The following is a 21842-nucleotide window of genomic DNA, read 5'->3' as shown; positions in this document are numbered from 1 at the left end:
CTTGGAATGTTATTCTCGAGCCTCCCTTATCAACCAAGGACAAACACTGTGAAGTGACAGTCTTTACAAAACGGATCCTAACAAGAAACTTGTATCAAGTAGCACAAGAAATACACCTGTCAGAGCATTAAAACATACTGGTTCCTTTGACCTGTTAGACTTCTGAAGCCAACTTCAAGTCACGAGCAAAATAACTCATGCACAAGTAGGATTCAGTTAAATCTGAGATGCAACAGACCTTGCATTCTGCAAGCAATGAGAGCAGAAGCCATTATTTCAGTATGTTCTCACTCTCCATTGGGTTCTTTTATTAATTTTTAAATAAATAAATCAGTGGGGGAGACCATCAGCATTACTCTTCCACTCCAACTTAAAAACAAGAACAGTCTACATTATTGAACGGATTATTCAGCATTCACAGCACACGTTACAAACATTCCCTTAAAACCCAGAAAATATCCCAATCCGTGCAATATTGCCTGGTACTAAAATTAGGGTGTAGAATTACTTTGACAAGAAGTTTCTCTCCGCAGATCAGATACCCAGCTCTTGGCAGCTGATTGTTGTTCTCCCAGCTTCCACAAAGGGGCAGCTTAGACAAATTCAAAGACAGACCCCTATTGCTTTCTTAGGGAGCCCACTAGATTCAACCACAACAACTAGAGATGAATATCAAAGGAATCGTTTGCAGATTATGACCTTCACGGACTGCTTGACTATGAACAATTAGCCATCTCAATTAGCTAAGACAGAACACACTTGTTTCACTGCCACGAGTTCTCTTCCTTTCCATATTACTTGGTACAACTTAACAAAAACATTTTTCATTCAGTTTGCCTGTGACAGCTTTCCAATACTGCTGACTTCATCAAAAGGAACGTTTTGACCCCTCCACTACTTTTTACACTGCAATTTCTGTACAGCTTTCTAGAGTCTTCAGAATAATACATCCTACCATAGCTGCTTTATGTGTGTACCTTTAAAAAAAGGCATCACGCACACAGTTTTTCTGCCTAAGGATATGCTGATCTCCTACCTTTTAGCTTTGCTAATGGTTACCATTCATTAACAAAAGTGCTGTTGATGACACCAGCAGACAACGTGATAAAAAACGAATCATAGAATATCAGGTTGGAAGGGACCTCAAGGATCATCTGGCACAACCTTTCTTGGCAAAAGCATGATCTTGACAAAACGGCCCAGCACCCTATCCAGTTGAATATTAGAATTCTTCCTGTATTTGGCAGAATTTGGCTTGAACTAAGAGAAACTTACAAAAGAGAAAGCAGCTCTAAACTTGCTTAGTTTAGAGTTAAAAAGAGTATTTTTTAACTCTAGAGTTTAGAGTTAAAAAAAGTTATTACTCTTTCCTGTTTTGCTTTTACCTTTGAAGTGTGTGAGACTAATCTACTCTAATCATAGGGAAGATTTTGTTGGAATGTCGCAACCAGCATTAGCAATTAATAGAATGTAGAACTCAAAGTATTTGGACACCTTTTTAAAGAACAACCTAGCTAATAATTTTCTTTAGCTTCTTAAATATTTTCACTACCAATCCTACAATGTTTCTAGGGCATCCATCCATACATGTAGATTCTCTGGAAAGATAGGCAAGATAAAGCCTAGAACTAAGAAACAAAGAAACTACTTGTTTTTTCAACACTCCTGTATTTCTTTTAGTAAAAGAATTATAGCACAATACCATTTACTTTTCCAGGTTGTCTTTAAGACTCAACTAAATTAGAGCTAAATTGCAGGATGTTACAATCTAATCTGCCCTTAGCCTCAACTGTGTTTTAAACACATCAAAGTATTGTAACCCAATAAAGACTCCAGTTCTCTAGATTTGCTTGTTTCGTCTAATTAAGATAAGGATTTGCCTAATGCATGAGAACACACCCATTCAAACAGACATTAGTATGGTCAGAAGAGAGTTAGTTCTCTGTATGGACAAGACCAAATGGCATTTCAACAGGGAACAACAATTTCAGTAGTAAACACACCTCAACTGTAAAGGCCGCTACCCCAGAAACCATTGGATTCCAACTCCTGCTATTTGTTAGGGGGTTGATTCCTTTGCCAAGGGAGAGAGCTCTCCCCTGATCTGCACTTCACTACCTTGGTTAGAAACCCCTGTACCTTGGAAGGAGGAGCTGCAGGTTTAGGAACCAGATTTTTGTAGACGCTTGGGACAATGGTGGTGGCTTTGTTGCCATTTGCCAGGTGAGAAACAGGTGATGTAAATGCAGCTGAGAAGGCGGCGGCAGGATCCTCTTTTGAAACCTTTTTGATGACCAGCATCTTGGTAGGTTGCTTGGCACTAGGGGGGTTTTCTGTAAAAATAAACAAGAGAGATTCTGAAATACAAATGTCCAGCTTTATAACAGCTTCAGTATGTTGCTCCAGTTTCTCCCCTCTCAATCTTAGATGCTACACTTCTGATTCTGAGACTGCCATCAGCTGCTCTTTCGTGTCAGCTTTGAGCAAAGATACTGGATAAGGATGTAAAAGTCCAATTTTTTTTTTCATTTAACCACAACAGCTCCCTTGACGCTGAAGGGAAAAACCTACAGTGACATCAGCTAACAGCCTTCCACCACTTTACAGGAGTCAGAACAGATATTAGCATCTTTTTTGAGCAACCATGGACCAGCATTGTTAATTCTCTAACAGCAAAAATACTTCGTGTAACTTATACCTCAAAAGACACGGGGCCTTTACAAACAAGCACAATTAATAGTTCTTAGGCCAAATCAACACATTTGCAGGAGGCAGAACAGTTTTAAAACAGTAATATATAAACAGCTAAAGCCCCATAAATGGGCTGTCATTATTTTTTGAGCATAACAATAGCTATCTGACAAACATGCAAAAAGAATACAATTCAGTACTATAGCAAGAAGTGGTTTTGATTTTTTTTTTTTGTATTTGTACTACTCACAGTATCTAACCCAACTAATCTAGCTACATTCTAACTGGAGATTAATAAACATGTATTTAGTCACTAGAACTGGTACCTTGTTTCACTCTATTTTTTTTTAAAGGCATAGATTTGCATACCAGAATCAAAAGCAAGCCTGTTCTGAGTTTAAAAAAAAAAAAATGAAATGAATCCAAACCACAGAATTATGAGTTTTGTGGTATTTCTAATAGGAAGATCACAAGTCAGGAACTAATGTCTAGCTCAATTTCTGCCCTTCCAAGCGATGTCTGCGTGAAATTGTAACTGCAGTAAGATAGGAAGCAAATACAGAACAGGGACGTTTACTGCCACCAGAAGCTTTTTTTTTTTAAATGACAAGACAAGCACAGTTTCAAATGGGCAAAAAGGCCAAGAGATTAGTGAAGACCGTAGGAGGAAAACAACAAAGGAGAGAAAGTTGCAAACTGTCTGCTTCACTTAAGTCTTTAAAATCTTTTTGAGCGAAAAAAATACAATTTAAACATTGGTTACAACTTTCTGCTTCAACATCAGCGTTCTGTACAGCGATGTAAATACCTTTACCTACCCCATACTCCAGAAGGTGTTCCTAAAGGTTTGTTCTGGTTGTTGTGTCTTCCAGCTTCTGGATTCAAAGATGGCTGTAAAAAGACAATGCAAATGAGTGTAACATTATATCATATATAACAACAACGTCAGTATTAATATATAATATTATGCTTCTAGGATCCCAGAGCACAGGTAGATTTCTCTGAACAGCGCCTGAATTAGAAGAGTGCTTTGTCACAAGACATCTAAAAATCAAGTCTATATTCTCCTTGGCTTCTGCTGTATTTCTAACAGAACTATCAGAGGGTTCAAGATAGGCCCTTTAGTCTTCTACTATACAACTAAGTATATTTCACCAACCAATACACACATAAAAGATTTAGGTACTTAATCAGCATCTCAAAATATAAAACAGAACCCACATCATCAGTATATGAAGGATCTAGTCCCATTTCCCAAATATTTTTATACAATAATTATGCATTAACCAATTACAAAAAAACCCCACAATCAACCACAACCCAAAAGCAATACTAGGCTCCTATGTAAAGGAATAACGAACATATATACACATTTACTGACAAAGAAACCTACATGTAAATTTATGTTAAGCTTCAGACTCCACTTTTCAGGAAAATTACTGCACACAGACTCAGTGCTCTCTGCAGACTTACCTCTGATTCGGTATCAGAATTCAACTTAGTGGAACAACTAAGGATGTGTCCAAGCTCAAAGCAGAGTAAAGAAAATCTAAGCATTCAATGACAAGTGTTCCTGATGAGCTATTCCTCTTCCCCCGTCCCAAATAACTTCAGTTCAAAATAAAGCCATCTTTTTCCTCTTTTTAATGAATTCTTCATATGTTAGTTACTATGGTGACAGCATAAGTCTCTAATAATGAGCTTCTGAAATAGTAGGCATTCCTGTTCTATAAGAGTTAGGAAAAAATGTCACACCATAGCATAAATTCCTGCCTCAGACCCTAGAAATCCCTCTGTTTCAGTGCTTCATTTTTCAGTTACAGGTCAGTTTTATTGCAGGGGTGCTCACACCACAGGAGAACTTTGACTAATAGCCTGTTTGGCAGATCTTTCAGGAAAAGCGTTGCCACCGTCAGCCATACAGGCTTAACAGCTACGTACTTAACCACAGTATGCATTAGTTTCACTACTATGGCAAAGACAATACAGGAGTTATTTAGCAAAGCTTGCTACTAGACAGCGTGTGACATTATAACCTTAAAAAAAATTGGGGGAAGTAATTACAGAAGAAACAGCCATGTAGTTGGGGAAGGCACTCATCACGGCACTGAAGAAGAGAATGAAGAAGTACATGAAAGAAAGATTTAGACCAAGACACACTACAACAGTGCACAGTTGCAATTGTTACAATAACTTTCTACATTTCAACAGGCTTTTCACAGCCTAAAGAACAAGCTTATAGAAGTCCTGAACTACAGTATTCTGGGGAAATCAGGTTAACAGAAATCTACACACAAGCTTTATCACTGCTCTCCAGGTGTTAACCACCCTGTGATGCAGGCTGCCACTCCCAGCAGAAGCAGTCGAACAACAGCATGCAATCACTCCCCAGGCACTTCACTTAAAAAAAAAATGGCAGCTTAAATTAAACTGGCTCCTGTGGCAATTTAAGTGTAGACTCTAGATTTTGGCCTGAAGCAGCTATGTGGCATTCATGTATTTCACTCCAATTCCTAACTTCCTGAATGGAAGCAGTGCCATCAAACTGCCACGACAATTTCAGCTGTAAACACCCTTCCAGATAGAAAAGCTGAATAAGACAGCAAAAAGCTCAAGATGACGATACACTCAAGTGTGCACACTATTACCAGAAACTCCCATTACTGGAGGCAACAATGGCTTTAGCATTGAAGATGAAGTCAGAGGAATTGCATTAGGTGAAGGGACTGAGTTACCAGAACCGTACAAGACAACATTGACCTCATTACACCTGTCAAGAGGAGCCTAGAGAGAGCAAGAAACAAGATGCAAACTCCAAAATACACGATCTGATAACAATAAAATCCTCATCAGGGGACAGGAGAAAAAAATTAAATTGTCAAGAGAAAGCAGAAAAGGTGCGTATATCTCAAAGTATTTGCATTAAGGAATGCACATGGTAAGGATGAAAGCCGTAAGTCCAAATACTATTTTGTAAAGTTTGGAAAACTAAATTCCAATAAAAACAGAGCCAGAATGTAAGAGACTATAATACTGGTAATACCACGTGAATCAAAATGCTGGATAAGAAGAAAGTTGATGAATTGGTGACACCAGTAGAAGAAATGGCTCAAGAAACCCCAATCCACAGATTAACACAGAGATAGAAAAATATCTCTGACAAAAAGATACTACTCCAGAAGATTCAAGACAGATGGCTGCAAAGGTCTGAGCACATGTCATGAACAAGATTGGGAAGGTTATCACAAACACCAACGTGTACCAGAATGCAAGAGACGGGAACAGCAGGCAGACTAAAGATAAGCTGAATAGATGTACTTAGCAAAAAAAAAAAAAAAGAAAAAAAGAAAAAAAGGCTTTGTAAACAAAGCCACAAAGTCAGTACAACTGCTCTTCCTGTGGCAGACCAAAGTGTCATCTTACGGGTTTTGCTGAAGATCAGGCTTCTGTGTTACAATGCTGTCTTCAGTTCACAATAACCATTTGGCAAAATATAGTAAAGTGCCAAAACCTATAATCCAACGGCAAATCGTGAGGACTCTAGGTACCAATTATCATCCTGTCAGCACTGGAGTAATTTTGTTAAATCTGTTTTGATCTGAAACATGGAATGGAATGCAACCCTAGATCCTCACCACCTATCAATGCTAATTAAAATGAGTTCTGAAAAGCTACTTCTCACAGCTGCCACTTCTCGTGAGAAGCTACACACTTACAAAATCTTCTTCCTCAAATTGCAACTGCTCTTTATCTTCCTTCTTCTCTTCCCTGGATTCAACAGGCAGCTTTTCTTGAAAGGCGGAACTTTTCCGAGAATGGAAGTTGCCATTCCAGTGGCGATGAACTCCAGTTCCTCCTCCACCACGCTGGTTCACACCATCATGGCCCCGTGAGGGACCATGCCAGCCAGGCTGACTGCCAGAAAGCCCAACGTGAGCTCCTTTAGAAACACCAGAATCTACAGAATCATGGCGGAGAAGGGACGGCTGATGCCAGCAGTCTAAACAAAAGGAGATAAGGATGCAAATAAAGTCAACACAGCACACACAATACTGGAAACATCAGGCTGTTTTTCTTGTTGTTAAGTCAATGTTCACTAAATAACTACTAAGCTACTGTGTGACCATATCAGAAAACAAATCAAGCTAAACAATGCACGTACAGCTACCACAGAAACCCTGCAAGGCCTGAGCACATGGCATGGGAGAAGAGCACAAGTTTCTTATAGTATGTTTTGAAAATGTACAGTTTTGGAAAATGTTGTTTATATTCTGCAGAATTCTTCATTCTGTACAATATTCCAAAGTGTTTGCTCTCAGGCTGCACTCTGATCCTTCCTACTCACCTCCCGCAGTTCGGAGGGGTCCATTATTGAAAAATCCATCAGAAGAGTTGTGTCTCCTACGGCTCACCCCAAAGCGGCCTTCTCCCCGTGGAAGATGCTCTCCATGTTTCTCAAAGGTGGCTGCAGGGGACTGAGGAAAGAAAAAGGTGATGTAATGAAGTGTTCCTTAGGGCACTCCAGGAGCCTGTCAGTCCAACAATGCCATTTTGTCAATCCAAACCCCACGTTCCCGTATGAGTTTTCAATACGGCATCCATATCTGCCTTGTTGAGACAATAACATCAACAATCACGTGAACCCGACCAGAACAGCAAACAAATCAGTGTATCCTACACAGAATCAGAGTGAACCTAACACACTAATCTTAGCAGCAGTCTTTGCAAACACATACTTTCTGCAAAGTTCATTTAAGAAATTCTGTGATACACAGGTGCTCTTTCATTCACTCCCTCTAAAGACAGAAAAGCAGACAGCAATGGAGGATCCAATCAGTCTGACTAAAATTCAGAGATACTGAAATAAATTAAAGCACTTTTGGGCTGAAACGACTATGATGCTGTAGAAAACCTTAATGCTTCTAGCATTAAGATTCCAAAGAATTTTTTACTCTTCACTTTTTCTCATTTATAAAAGATTCAGAGGTTTGTTTTAAATGGATAAAATATCCCGAAATTACTTTTGTCTCCTCCTACGGAGCATGGAAAGCACGGAGGTGAAAGCTGCGTTTTCACTTTTTCATCAATGTTGTCCATCATGATCTGGCTTGCTATTAAAATGTTTTTGTTGTTGGTTTTTTTTTTTTTTTTTTTCCTCCACCGTCATGCAGAAGCAATGCAAATTGTTAAAAGTCTTAAAACAGATTTCCTGGGTCAACCTAAGCTTCTTCTGGAACCTGTTTTAGAAAGATGACAGGCAAACTGCCCTCGTTTTAAGGTTGCAAAAAACTAATGAGTATTTCTGAATTTGGAGTTAGAGCCCAAGGGCCTATCATCAATCTCCTACTCAGCAAGGGTCAGATTATTTTCATAAATCAAACCCAAATTATATTCTGAATTATAACTAAGTGGCAGCTCGAGTCTTGACTCCCACAGATTTAGGGCCATTTCTTTGATTATTTTCTACATGGGATCCCACTGAAGTTTCAATGCAAAGACACTGAACTACTTCCATGTCTGAACACAAAGGATGCTTCTCCTCTGAAACAGATGGGATACATTTGTTGAAACAAAAAAAAAAAAATAATATTTCCACCTTAGTAAGTTTCCAAAAGCCTTTAAAAAACACAAAAGAAGTTAAAATTAAACACCTTAAGTTCAACAAAACACTGGGAAATTTTTTTGCTTTTAATTCTTGTCATAGCTGTAAAAGAAGGTGATCTGTATTGACGTTACCTTGGTTGACTGTGGCGTTGAGAAGTTAAGCCAGGCAGGAACAAAGTCATGCTGCGCCATTTAGGTCCAGTGTCTCCCTTCAATAAAATGAGGCATCAAACCTCATGGCCAGGATCTGTAAATGAAAAGAATGTTCCCTGAACTGTCAACTTTTCCAAACTGAAAAAATAATACAATTCATTTCCCAAAGCTTGGCCTATACGAACAGGAGGGGAGAAGTGCTCTAGTTTTTCATATTACACTTAAGCATTTTTTCTTCCTGCTGACTTTGTTCCTCTGACCAACACAGGTAAGAACTTAAACATTCCCAGTTACTTCCTGTTTACAATTAACACACCCATGAAATTCATGATAGGATGGGTGTGGAGGTGAGAAGAAAAGAGAACAAACAGCATACAAAAGCCATACAATGCACAGATGTGTAAAATCAAGACATGACAGAATTTGGGGCACATTCCTTCATTACTCATTGCCTTGGTTTAGAAAGGGGTGATCACTGCATGTTTTATTCCAGAGGCTGTAAATCAAATATGACCAAACTGGTGATGACGTTAGAGACACTGAGAGAAGATCAGAGACCTGAAAGACAACCGTATAGCAGCTCTGGCACCCTGAACTTAAAACTGTATTCAGATGCACCAACTTCCATAAGCCAGGGAATATCCTATGCTGAAACTGCTTTCATAGCTAAGAAACCAAACGGTTGGGAACAGAACACAAGCTGGCTGAAGAATCTTCAACTGAGGACCAGCTGAGGTGTCTCACTGAGGAATCGGAAACTGAATTGTGCTTTCCATCATGTCATAGTGATTTCCACTGCTCAAAGCAATGAAAATTCCATTATTGCTCCGTATAACTGAATTCTGCCTTTGTGTGGAAGGTTTTCCAGTTTACCATTTTGCTTTATTTTTCGACTTTATCCGTGAACACCATATAAGCAAAGAAAAAAAGTACACACGATCACTTACCCTGAGTTTGGCCTCTGCAGTCCAATGTCCTCAGTTTCTGTGCTTCACTGATCTTCGAGTTCCTTCCTTCTCCAGTATGCTGTAAGGCCAGCCTTGAGGCAATAGTGCGTCTCAAAGCAGAGCACAAGAGGCCGCACTTTGTGCCAACTGTGCCCTTCACCCCCTCAGCTGCTCATTTTAACCTCTCTTTTCACTCTCACTACAAAAAAAAATACCTAAGAAGGTAATTTATATTAAAAAAAAAAAGCCACCACCACGTTCACCTCATTAAATTTCCTCTGGTTGTGGTTGTAGAGAAGTCGGCCTTTACATTACAAAAAGGTTTGTCAAGTCTGCATGACAACATTCAGAGCAACACCATGGTTAATACTGAACAGATACACTCAAGTCTGCTGGATAATTCATGATCTGCAGCAGATCAACCTGAACACTCTGGAAAAAGGACGATGTTACATAAAAACGCTTGCTCCAAATGCTGAGATCTAAACAAGAAGCATCTGCCCAAGTGCTCTTAAAATATAAACTTCATTTTTATCACATACATCTGCTAAAAAAAGGTATAGTATTTTAAAAAATGAATGTTAGGATATACTCTGGTTTTCACGTAACTTGGTTAATGCTCCAACAGAGCTAAGCACTACGTGATATAAAGCTCAAAAGCAGGCACAAATTTCTATCTCCCCGTTTTTCACCATTTACATGCTGAAACATAGATCATATGAACAAAGAAATGCCAGGTCCAAAAATAATCTCTTCTACTCTATTTTTTTTTTTGTAGACTGGGTGCTGCTTTTAAAGGGACACAAGTTATTCCAGAAGAGCTTCTTGTTCTACAGTGGAGAGTTCATTTCTGGGTCATAGTCCTCTTCAATCAAAGAGGTGAGACAGGAACTGTAGTCACTGTGAAAAACAAACAAACCCCATCAATACAAATGGCATAAACATGACAAAGTATGACTAGAAAGAAGAACAGCAGGAGAAATTAAGCAACTATAGTGCAAGTGCCAAAAGCTATTTGATCTCCAACCAAAATAAAAACTGAAATAATCTAATAAAAAAAAAGAGTCCCTGAAAAGGGCATTTTTGCTTTTAAATGATCATTTGACAAATTTAGTTTACAAAAGGGCAATACAAATAAGCTGAATCAGGATAAAGGGAAGAGTGGAGAAACTGCATGCAGCTGATGAAAGGGATTCCACACTTCATAGCAATTTAAGAACCTGCTGCTAAAATAATAACAAGACTTTAGGCTGCAGGTAGGCTCGGCCATTCCACATGCTGCATCTCCTCTATACGCCCACATCATTGATCACCTGCTCCAATACAGCCAGACTCCCCTTTCAAGAGACTCAGGATAGTAATACATCCAGTACTCCATTAACCCCTCCACAAAAAATACCACCACCAACAACAAAAGAGTTTTCCTGCTATGGCCTTTTTTTCTTTGAACAATCTTCCTAACCAGAAGCAAACAGATAGGTTTACTGCTCCTGAAACATCTGAAAAGTTTTGTTATTGTTTTGATGCCATCAGCTGTTTTTCATGATCCCTTGAGGCACGCCTTATTATGCCTTTATATTCGGCTTATCAGAGTTTGTTTTCCTTGTTTGAATATGGTTCCATTCTTCGATCAGTTTTGGTTTTTGTTACACTTGTTATGCCACTCTTTACTCTGCTAGCGTGTGTTTGGGTTTTTTTTTTCTTTTTTTTTTCAATTTTTAAGATGGTTTTGATAGAGGCTCAAAATAAACATACACAGGGGATAGTAAAAAAAAAAATCACCACCTTTTCATCCTCTGGCTCATCCTCTTTAATAAACCCCCACATTTTCATACACTTTTCTTTCTGGAACTAGATGTTATTGTTGTTGTCCTGGTTTGAGCAACACAGGACTAATTTATCTTCTAATGCCTGGGAAAACCGCACTTTTAGAAGACTGTAGTGTCTGAATTTGTGAAAATATTTACTTTATAGCCCACTATGGTATGTGGGTTTCAAGGCCTCCGTGTTTTCAAGTTATCCAGGTGCAGGGACGAGGAGGAGCAACCCAGGCACTTGACACAAGCTGGATTATTTCATACCATGAACGCCACATTCAACATAAATTAGAAAGTTTGCAGAGATCTTGTCTCTTTGCTGTGATGGCTGCCATCCTGAGAATTTCTTGGCCTGGTGCTGGACCCCTGAGCCCTTCCCTTCCTCCCGAAGCTGCAGTGCTCACAGTGTCCGACATCTGATGTCCACTGCTGGGAGTGCACAGCTTCCTACTGATAGAATTGGCTGAGTATAAGCCCTGTATATTTTATATTGGTATCAGTATCAATATTGGTTCTTTAGTGTTATTAATGTTAATTATCTAGTCTTATTCTATTAAATCTGTTTGTATTTCAACCCTCAGGCTTCCTCGCTTTTCCCGATTCCCCTTGCTGAGTGGGGGGGTCACTGGGTGACAGAATGATTGTCTGAACAACGGTAAGTTGTTGTGGGTTCCTCAAACCATAACAGTTGTGTAAGGGAGTTTGGAAAGAGGGAAACCTTTTTGCACCTCAGTTGTGAGCCATGATCACATTTCTGGAGGTAAAATAACAACAAGCAACCTCACAACCCCTACTAACTACCAGACAAAACGAAGCAAAAACAGAGTGGACGTAGCCAGACAATACTGACCTGGGAACTTTCTGAGCATCCCACCCCATACCACAAGCTAGTAAGCATCACACACTGCAAACAAAAGCGCTAACCTATCAGGACCTGTTTTTACATTAAAGGGTAATTTTTCTGTGTGTATAGGGACATGCTGGAACATCTGCTGCAGATGGAACAGTTTTCCCATCACACTGAACCCAGCACAGGTACAGAACTCCTTTAGATGTGACCTTGTGAGGCTGCTACCAAACGTTTGAGTAGTAAGTAGAAGATAAAACAGGGACAAAGTCAATGCAGTTGAATATATTTAAACAAGATTCATTACCTTCTGAATAAATATGTTTTTCAGAACAAACTGTATAGCAATTAAGCCATGTCAAACTATTGACAGAAGCAAGTCATATAATTTAAGAAGTCGATTTAATGAACCTTGAGAATGATTCACAGTGATGTCAAAAATGGACCTAAGCAGAGCAAAAAGACCACACAGAACTGTTCTCCGGATTTAAGGGTATCTAAATAAATGCACACCACAGAATTACAGTTTTGAAGTAGGAATTAGGTCTGAGTATACAACAAGGATAAAAACACCACGGAAATACAATACCCAGGTTCTACTTCACAAAAAAGATTCCCTGTAACTTTGGAAAAGGAAAGCACATCACCAGTTTGCAAAGCTTGTGTTGCTACAAGACATCTTATATTTCAGCACAATCAAAACCAAGGTGAAAACTCTTTGCAAAACCCCAACTTCCAATTTAGAAAAGATCTTGCAGAAGATTCAGGTCTCCTTAACCAGCTATTTTGATATCGTTGTTTGTACCCGCGACCAGGGCAGTTCATTACAGAGCAATATCTAACATGCACGTACACAGCCTACTGCAACTCCTAGACATGACATTTTGGACTGATGTACAAGTCTTGCAAACATCATGCTTGCACAATTAGCATAAATTAGGCATTGCTGATACGAAAACTTTACATTTCTTAAAAGACTGGCCACCACATCATCTCAGACCTTCTATGAAGTATTTTGATTCTTCTATAACCTTTATTCTGAAACAATCTCACTTGCAGGTGTCACAGTTACTGGGAGGCGCTGCAGTGAGGTTGCAGTAAATAAAGCAAGAGGCTTAAATTAATCTCAACCTACTTCTCTTCAGGTAGCATACAGAAGGCACACTTCAGACAGTAAATTCAAAGTCATGTCTTGAGCCCTTCCAAAATTGTGTTTCCTGGCATGAGCCAGGTACTGAAGGCCATATGCCAATACAGTATACGCCACACAGCCTGCAGCTGGCTCTGTATTTCAACAGGCACACATACTGCTCTTCAGTCATTGCCTTCCTGGGCAGGTAGTATCACAAAAAGAACAAGGAATGTGACACTAAAATGCAATACTTTCTGTTAAAGCAAAAAAATTGCCATTCGATAAACTGTTGCGGATTATACTACTACTGAAACACTTCAGTCACCAGGATTAGCCCATGTGCCAGGTTTTACAGCCCCTGCTCACACACGCTCTGAATCCTGCCCAACATTACACCTTCAACCTAAAACCGCTTCCGTAATCTATCATACTAATGACAAGGGTAATATCACAAAATCATAATGGGCAAGACCCAAAGTCTCTTAATTACCTTCTCTGACAGCAACCTACAATAAATTCTTAAGGAAAAAAAAAAGGTACAAGAACAAGAGTGAATAACACCAGGGCTCCCAGGATACTTTCTCAGGCTTTTCAGCCAGAGTTTTAATATAGTTTATTACCAGTCAGTACTTCTACGTAAATCTGTTGAATTTTTTTGTTTTTAGACACATTTATACATTTTTGCCTCCCGAATGAGAGGGGGCACAGTTTACTTGCGCTTTGTGTAAAAGTCGATCTGTGGCTATAAAAACGTCAGCCTCAATTCAAATGGATGTTTTCTTGTGCTACCAAACTCCTTGACCACATTCTATTCAGTTTTTCATGATTTTATACACGATATATGCACTCATCAAGTCACACCTCTTCCAAGCAAAGTCAGACTATTTGTGGAAGCTTTCTGAACACCTCTCATCACCCTTACCAGCCTTTACTGTATCTTTTATAACTAAAGTCACCAAATCTGCATAAAGCATTCAAGATCTGGGAGCATGACCGATGTACATTGTGGCAAAACTGTGCATTTTTTAACCTTTCTTCCTAATATCTAACACTGTTGGTTTTTTTTTTTTAATGTATTTATTACTACATACAACTGAAATGGCCTTTGCCAACTACTCAATAATGAATAGTGCAAAGATATTTCTCAAAGTATAGGTGGGGTCTGCTTTTCTCTGGTCATGCGCATGAGCATGTCTGTGGAAAAAATACGCGTTCCCTGAAGGCAAAGTTCCCAATTCTTCCCATATTGCATTTTCAGTTCAGTTGAACTGGGCTCCGCGTCACTAGGGAAAACAGCAAGGACAAAGATCATCCCCAGTAGCCACTCCCAATTCCAGGAAAAAAGCAAATGAAAATGCTCATCAATGCAAATTTAATTAATTCTCTCTCTCCTTTTAAATGAGTTCAAGTTTGAATTATTTATGGAAATAAAAATCAGAAAAAGAGAAAATAATAATAAAATAATAATATCACTAAATGAGTTGTTCTATAAAGGTGAAGGGACCTTTCAGAACAATGAAATCTGCATTAATTATCTTTGGTGAAGAAAAAAGGTTGTCTGTCAACTACCCCAAAATATTATTTCACTGATGAAAATGAAGAAGTATTTGGCAAGTAATATAAATACATAAAACATTAAACTCTGTATTGGCACTTGGGTTCCACTTGTTAACAGTTCTAATTAACCTTAAAAAAAATAATTTCAATTATCAATTTTTACATGTTGCATGAAAAACGTTTTAACTGTTATTTCATAGCAACCTCTTTTCATAAGTTTTTGTTGTTACTAAAGTACTTTTTTCCCCCCTAAGTGCTTAAGCTTCATATCTAAATATCCTTCACCATGTTGTTTAACCGGCAAGTGGAAGAAGTGATATTTATCACGGAGTCAAATAAACAACTGAAAATTGTCAGATACTTTTTCATATTGTCAGATTTCATTGTGTATTTGTCTAAACAAATACTAAATGTTTGAGGTGAAAATGGAAGAAACATGCAAGCATATTCAATTTAAAGAAGAGGCACAGACTACAGTAAGGAACATACATAGTCCAGGACAAAACACCTCATCCTTTAATACACCATTAATAAAGTGTTCTCACTGTGTTACAGTTGAATTAGTTACACAGTTGCGTTAATCCTCCTGTTAACTTTAATTTCTACTCCAAACATAGACTTGACCAGAGTTAATCCCTAAACCAGAGAGAGTTTCTAAAGCTTTGACTCTCAAGCTGAGGTTTCCATATACTCCTGACAATAGGAACCAAGGAGATACTCAATATGCCAAGACCTGTATCGACCAGAATGTAAGACTAAAGAGATAAGCTAAAGATAATCAAGGCCCCTGAGCTGCGATATGAAATTACTCATTGGGAATGGATCAAGATGTTTCAAAACCCCTAAGAAAAGACATACATTAGCCTTATCAGCAGTGCATTTCTCCTGTTACTTCCTTTTCCATCTTCTACCTTGGCCTACAAAACTGTAAGAGCCCAATGGGATGAAAAATCTGCCCCGAGATAAAAGATCGCCTGCCATGCCGTGCCGTTCTAGCACACAACCTCTCTGGGAATACCTGGAATCAGGGCTTCTAATCTTTGCTCACATTACGTACTGCAGCGCACATTTCTGAAGCAGACGAGTTTTACTGAATGCTTTTTCTGCCTCAAAGTTCCCTGCAAACCTCCTCAGGTCCCTTCACCTCTGCTGTCTACCTAGAATACTATTAATTACATTAATTCCATTTCTCATTTCCTACAACAGCAAATCACAAAGACTTGGAGCTTCTAGCAAAAAACCAGCATGAAAGTAAACTTTTACCCTTCGTTATACATTTATCAATCCAGCTAATAGCAGCTGTAAAAGGTCACAGGGACAACATTTGTCTATCCCTGCCACAATTTCATCTCACTTCACTGCATTTCTATGTATTTCTCCAAATAGAACACATTTATTTAAAAAAAGTAAAGATCTGTTTTTCTAACTGGCCAACTCAATTTGGGATTTCACTAATATTCATAAAGATCAGATGTCAGCTGACTTGCAAAAGCATTCAGAAAAATTAGCGAACGATTTAATGGAGGCATAAGGCAGAACAGAATTTACTTCCCTCATCAGTTTTCTTTCTGTGCAGCTCTTTTAAAGTTATTTAGTCAAGCAGACGGGCCTAAACATACACAACAGACCTTTCCACTTAACTACTCTTCAGAGTAGGGTGTCATTTAACAGGTGTATGTTAGTTTATGATAAGGAATTAATACCATGTGCATTCACTAAAATATTATATCTTTCTAAGAACTTTTGATTCATTCAACACATGCACAGAAATAGCAAGTCACCACCTGGAGCCCAACCGAGGAGTCAAAAGCCATGCTACAGATTTCCTTAAGGATATCAAAAAGCCACACATGAAATTTCATTACCCTGTTTTCCAAAAAAGCAGAACATGGCTTGGTCTTACTATTATTAGAAACATTTTATTGAATAAGATAATCATATTTGGGCACACAGCTCTTAAAATAATGTAATTACAAATCTTGATTTAACCTCACATGCGTTATTAGGCCTTACTATAAAATGCACGAGTGCAGTATTACTAGTTCAATAGTTGTTATAACAACTGGTGAGCTACATCTTTACAAGCAGAGGTCGTTTATTTGCAGTTAATGGCATGTTCACCTACATAAAGTATATACAAAACAAGCTTACTTTTATTTTGCTTTCAGATTCCATTAATACAATGGTCTAGACACACCTTCAGTCCGTCTACACGTCTGAAACACAGCTATCTTTTGAGAGGACAAACGCAGATGTTCCAGAGTGGCATGTACAACTGGTAGCGCTCACACACCTGAGGTATTATGCACCAGCATAACTATAGTACACATTTGCCATTGTTACTCATTTCTTTACATTATATCCCACAACCAGCCGCCAAAAAACGGTTACTCGAATATAAAGGGCAGTTCTATTAATTAAAAACACTGTGGAAAACATTGTTTAAATTGTATTTGGCTGCTGAAAAACCCAGCATCTAAAAAGGTAAAGCATCACTCATGCAGGATTTTATGGAGTCACGGAAACACGAGCCCATTAAAACACTAAACGATGGATTAAAATGTTAATCATGTACCAAACTAAAAATCTTCCCAGACACAGACAGATATTAAAAGTTCTTATGAAAACCAGCTATTACTGAGAGATTAACACCTTGTTTTTCAAGTTTAAAGCAAATGAATCTATCTTGCAGAATCATCAAAACTATTTTGTGTTCTAGAAACAACACTGCAAATCTATATATTCCAAGATGAAAACATGCCAGAAGCTTGTCCACACAAAAGTTTTTCCAGAGTAACAGGCTGGGGGTGAGGGAAAATCATTAACTGTTACGTATCTGACCACTTCTGCAAACCAGATGACTAACTTCAATGAACTGAAAATAGGTTAAGAAAGGTCCATACAGACACACGTATACCCTAAAACTCTTTGCTTTATTGACAGTCCTCCCGCTGGCGCCTCATGTAGTACTGCTTCACTAACAACCTGTCCGTTTACCTGCTTACTTTCCATTTCTCTGAGGTCACACTAACCCAATTCCTACCTCCTTCAAAATTTCTGGAGCAAATATAGGTACCCACCCAACCACATACCTTGCAAAGCCCTAACAGCCTGGTTTTGTGAATACATACTGGCATCTAGAATGTGGCAAGGTCTGGGTAAGGAGAGGATTTTTTTCTTTCTTAATGGCAATCAAAGATACAAGGGCATACAAGAGTAATGTAACCAAATCACAGAGAAACGTGACTTCTAGGACTGCGACGTAGGAAAGATTCTCCATCAAATAAGAAAACACCATCAACAAAACCACCACCTTCAGCAATGCGCTGACTGATTGCTGTGTGCCTTTCCAGTCCCAGCTGATCCAAGTTTCTGCCAGCAAGGCCACCACATCACTACTGGGTCAACAGTATCAGGTACATTGATGAGACCACAGACCCCAAAGCCAGGAAGCTTGTATTTGGAAGCAAGCTGCGTTTAACACAAAAGCCCAAAGCACATTTTGAAAAAAGTGGCATCTGGGGAACCTGTACAGAAGCCTGTATGAGATGATAAGGCTACGAATCTCTGCCAGCAAGTATGATACATGGCAACTGAACCGTTCCAGTAGGTTTTGATGAAGTTTACTCTGAGTACTGAGATACGACCATTTTAAATGTTTAAAATCTAAAAGGCTCAACTCCTTATAAGCACAGAATGGGTACAGCACAAACTTTCTAGATATCATGTCTCCATTCCTGGATGTTTTATACTGGTAATACCATCATCCCTTACGCCTCTCTCCTGCGCCACTCAAGATTCCACTTCCCTTCGATGTCCCTTTAACAGCCTTCAGTACTGTTTACGTTAGAAAACTGTGGTATTTACCTGAAATATTAAAACCTGCTCACTGCTCTGCCCTACTGCAGGGAGTAAGGTTCTAGGGATTGTATACACCTCTACTAAACAAGTGTATATATTGACACTACTGATACAAAACAAAGAAATGTATTTTAAATAGTATTAGGCTTTAAATGTGAACAACGTTCTGAACTTTCAACCACCTTTAGCATTTTATTAAATAAGGTATTTTAAATCTGGAGAAGGTATTCTGCTAATTTTAAATCAAACCCAAAGGTCTTTTTAGTTCTTGAAGGGAACAAAATCAAACATCTATTTTGTAGTGCACTTTGATCTATAGACCTTTAGAAAGTATTGAGGTCAAGATAAGGCTCTGGTCTGCCCTGAACCTTAGAAAGCACAACACCTTGTCATGGCGGCCTTTAAAGGTATCACTATCCTCCCCAAAACCTCATGACAGAAGGACTGAAACAGCAACGAAGAGTCTATCTGTATGGTCTGCCCAAAGCCTTAATGAATAAATATCCCACTGCTCAGTAGGATACACCAGAATAATGCTCCCCATCATAAGGAAAGAATTGCAAATATGTAATTACTGGCTTACCCCTGCTGCATACTACATACCTCCTGCCTACCTGTATTCCAGAGATGTACACAGCCTAAGCCGAAGTGAAGTAAATAGTTCTCCAGTACCTTTAAAAACAAAAAAAAAAAAAAAAAAAAGGAAAAAAGGGATGGGTGTTTGGGTGTTTCCCACTAAGGGTATTTTATAACTGAGTGTTTTACCAGAGTTACTATCACTACTATAACACATTTACATGTATTCCGTTTGGAGCCGAGAAAAACATATTTCCTTTAGAAAAGAGCATCAAAAGCAACTAGACTATTTATCAAATATTTGTGTCAAGGGAAGAGACACTATAAATCAAGTACAGGGAAGTACAGATCTGCATTCCAGATGAAGGATAAGAGAGTAGAAGGCATGTCACTTGGAAAGAGAATTGAGAGTCAACAAAATAAAACAGAGAAGTACATTCAGAAATAAGAGATCATTCTCCTAAACAATATTACAATAATCCTTCCCCTCGATACCATTACCCTAGCCCTACAAGACCAGTACTACAAACTGGGAAGGGCAGTACATTCCAGTTATAGGTACTTCCCACCCAAAACAACAGGCCAAGACAGGGGGGACTAACTCTACCCTCTCTGCCCCTCCCTCCACTTGGATTATTTCCAAGCCATTTTACCTCAAGACCAGGGCAATATGAACAAACTCCACATTTGTTTGTCTGTGACTAGGACATGACAAAGACATGTTCACTCAGCACTTTTCAGCATGTGTACAACACCTGCACTACAGTTTGTAAAGTTTACATTGACTGCTATGTTTTTCATTCCACCAGCTTAATGTTTTCAGCACTTTCTCTAATTAATAAAGTATCAATGCCGAAAAGTTACTGAAGACAATTCAGTTTAAACCAAGTCCTATACACATAAAATAAATTGCATAAATAATAAATATTCCACTTGTTTGGTCTTGGCTTAAAAAAAAAAAAAGAGGAACAAGTGATCCCTAATCCTGTGATCTGATGATTTGCTGCAGCTGGCAGACATATCCCTTCTGGATGTTCACAGTGTTTTGCTGGAGCTCTCTCTATTATCTAGTCTGTGAAACTCTTAGAGATAAAATAAAGCAAGGAGTTATGGACAAGGTGTTGTCCAGCTGGTTTGAACTTCATCCTTAGATCTTGCAGAGAATTATTGTGCTGTTATTCTCCAGGTACACTGTGCAGGCCAGTGACATTAAACAATGTCATTCTTCTATCCTAGTGTCCTACAATAAACTAGGGAATACTAGGAAAACATCGGGGCAGGGGTTGGGTGGGTGGTGGATCTTCAGAGGGTGAATAGTTAGTTCCTCCCCTTCTCCTGAGATTTAAAAAACTAGCTCTACCCTCTCCCATCAGAGAAAATAAATTAAGCAGCTCCCCCCTCCAACAATTTGTACAGCAATCTTCTGGCTGAAGGGGTCCAAAAATTAATCCTAAGTGTTTCAAAAAGTATCAGAAAAACGAGTTTGTTATCAGCATACTGGAATTCATTATGCAGCTATTCATACCTCCACCAGAGTATTTTTTTGGGAGCTGTAAATCAAAAGAGATTATCATACCAGCATTCTCCAGCATTATCTCTACAATCTGTTTTGGTTATTCTTATGGCTTGAAAGCCTGTCCCCACACCTAATGCCTAACCTAAATATATTCTGCTGCAATTTCAACCCATAACTACTTGTTTTATTCATGATGGATATGGCAAGCTGACTAACCTCTCTTCACAGATACCTTTTAAGACATCTTTTCTCCAGACCAGTATTTCAGTATTACCTGACTGAAAGGCAACCTTAGCAGGTGGTGGGGTTTTTTTGGGGGGGTGGCGGTGAGGGAGCGAGGGGGGGAAGTCCCGCAGACCACCCTGCACCCCAGTACTGTTTGGCAGCAGAAAAAGGATGTAATAACACATTCTGGGATCAAATACAGTCATGTTTTAAAAAACAACCACCCGCCCCAACCACTCCAATTTTACTGTTGAAGCTACAAGCTTTTAAGTTCAAAGCACTGATGATGAAAAAAACTGATGTGACCCACCTACCAAGCACGACAGCTTGCAGGCAGTGACAGGATGTCAGAGCCGGCTCCCAGTTATACCTGCAGGTAACTTTTTTAAGCTGCTTTATAGATCACCTGCTGATGTCTGATGAAACACAAGCTGTATAAAACCATTTTAGAATTAAACAATCCTCCCCCCTGCTCCCCAATCCTCACTCAAGGGTTCTCTTACAAACTTTGTTATCTTCTTTACAGATCTTATTACCCAGCCATAACTTTCCCAGAGTAAGACAGTATCACAAACCGAACTGAATACTTTTAGCTGAAGACCTACCACTCCTCAGCAGAATGGAAAAACTGCTTCACTACCTTCTTTACAATGCTCTTTTATATGTTCCAGTATGACAAGTGAATTTTCATGACAGTGATGCTGCTGATTCACGATAATTTAGGAACCACTACAACCCCTAGATGCTCTCCCACAGAACTGCTGCCTAGCCAACTGTTACTTGTCTGCATAAGGTAGTATTCCTAAACACGGTAATTTGAACCTATCTACACCAAAATGGCTGAAATCAATGCTATTGATTTCAGACAATTTCTTGAAATTGTCAAGATCATGTCATCTGTGTGTTTAGTAAGAAT

At 38.9% G+C, this 21842-nt stretch overlaps 1 protein-coding gene across 3 annotated transcripts in view; it reads right to left on the bottom strand.

Moving 5' to 3' along the window:
- GPBP1L1 (GC-rich promoter binding protein 1 like 1) overlaps positions 1 to 21842 on the bottom strand; it is a 34387-nt gene that overhangs the window by 7775 nt on the left and 4770 nt on the right. The window contains exons 2-8 of one of the 3 annotated variants that reach the window (XM_063342951.1): positions 19224 to 19281; positions 9396 to 10295; positions 8428 to 8542; positions 7037 to 7166; positions 6408 to 6691; positions 3510 to 3582; positions 2140 to 2333 (exon numbers count right to left, since the gene is read on the bottom strand). In XM_063342951.1, the coding sequence (XP_063199021.1) occupies positions 2140 to 2333; positions 3510 to 3582; positions 6408 to 6691; positions 7037 to 7166; positions 8428 to 8487 (741 nt within the window). In that variant the 5' untranslated portion in view covers positions 8488 to 8542; positions 9396 to 10295; positions 19224 to 19281. Of the gene's footprint in view, positions 1 to 2139; positions 2334 to 3509; positions 3583 to 6407; positions 6692 to 7036; positions 7167 to 8427; positions 8543 to 9395; positions 10296 to 19212; positions 19282 to 21842 lie in introns of all 3 variants that reach the window. The other 2 variants (XM_063342950.1, XM_063342949.1) reach the window with 2 other exon arrangements.

The sequence above is a fragment of the Chroicocephalus ridibundus genome, chromosome 8, assembly GCF_963924245.1.
Source record: "Chroicocephalus ridibundus chromosome 8, bChrRid1.1, whole genome shotgun sequence".
NCBI classification, from domain to species: Eukaryota; Metazoa; Chordata; class Aves; order Charadriiformes; family Laridae; genus Chroicocephalus; species Chroicocephalus ridibundus.
The sequence above is the reverse complement of the archived record's forward strand: the minus strand, read 5'-3'. Positions and strand labels throughout refer to the sequence as shown.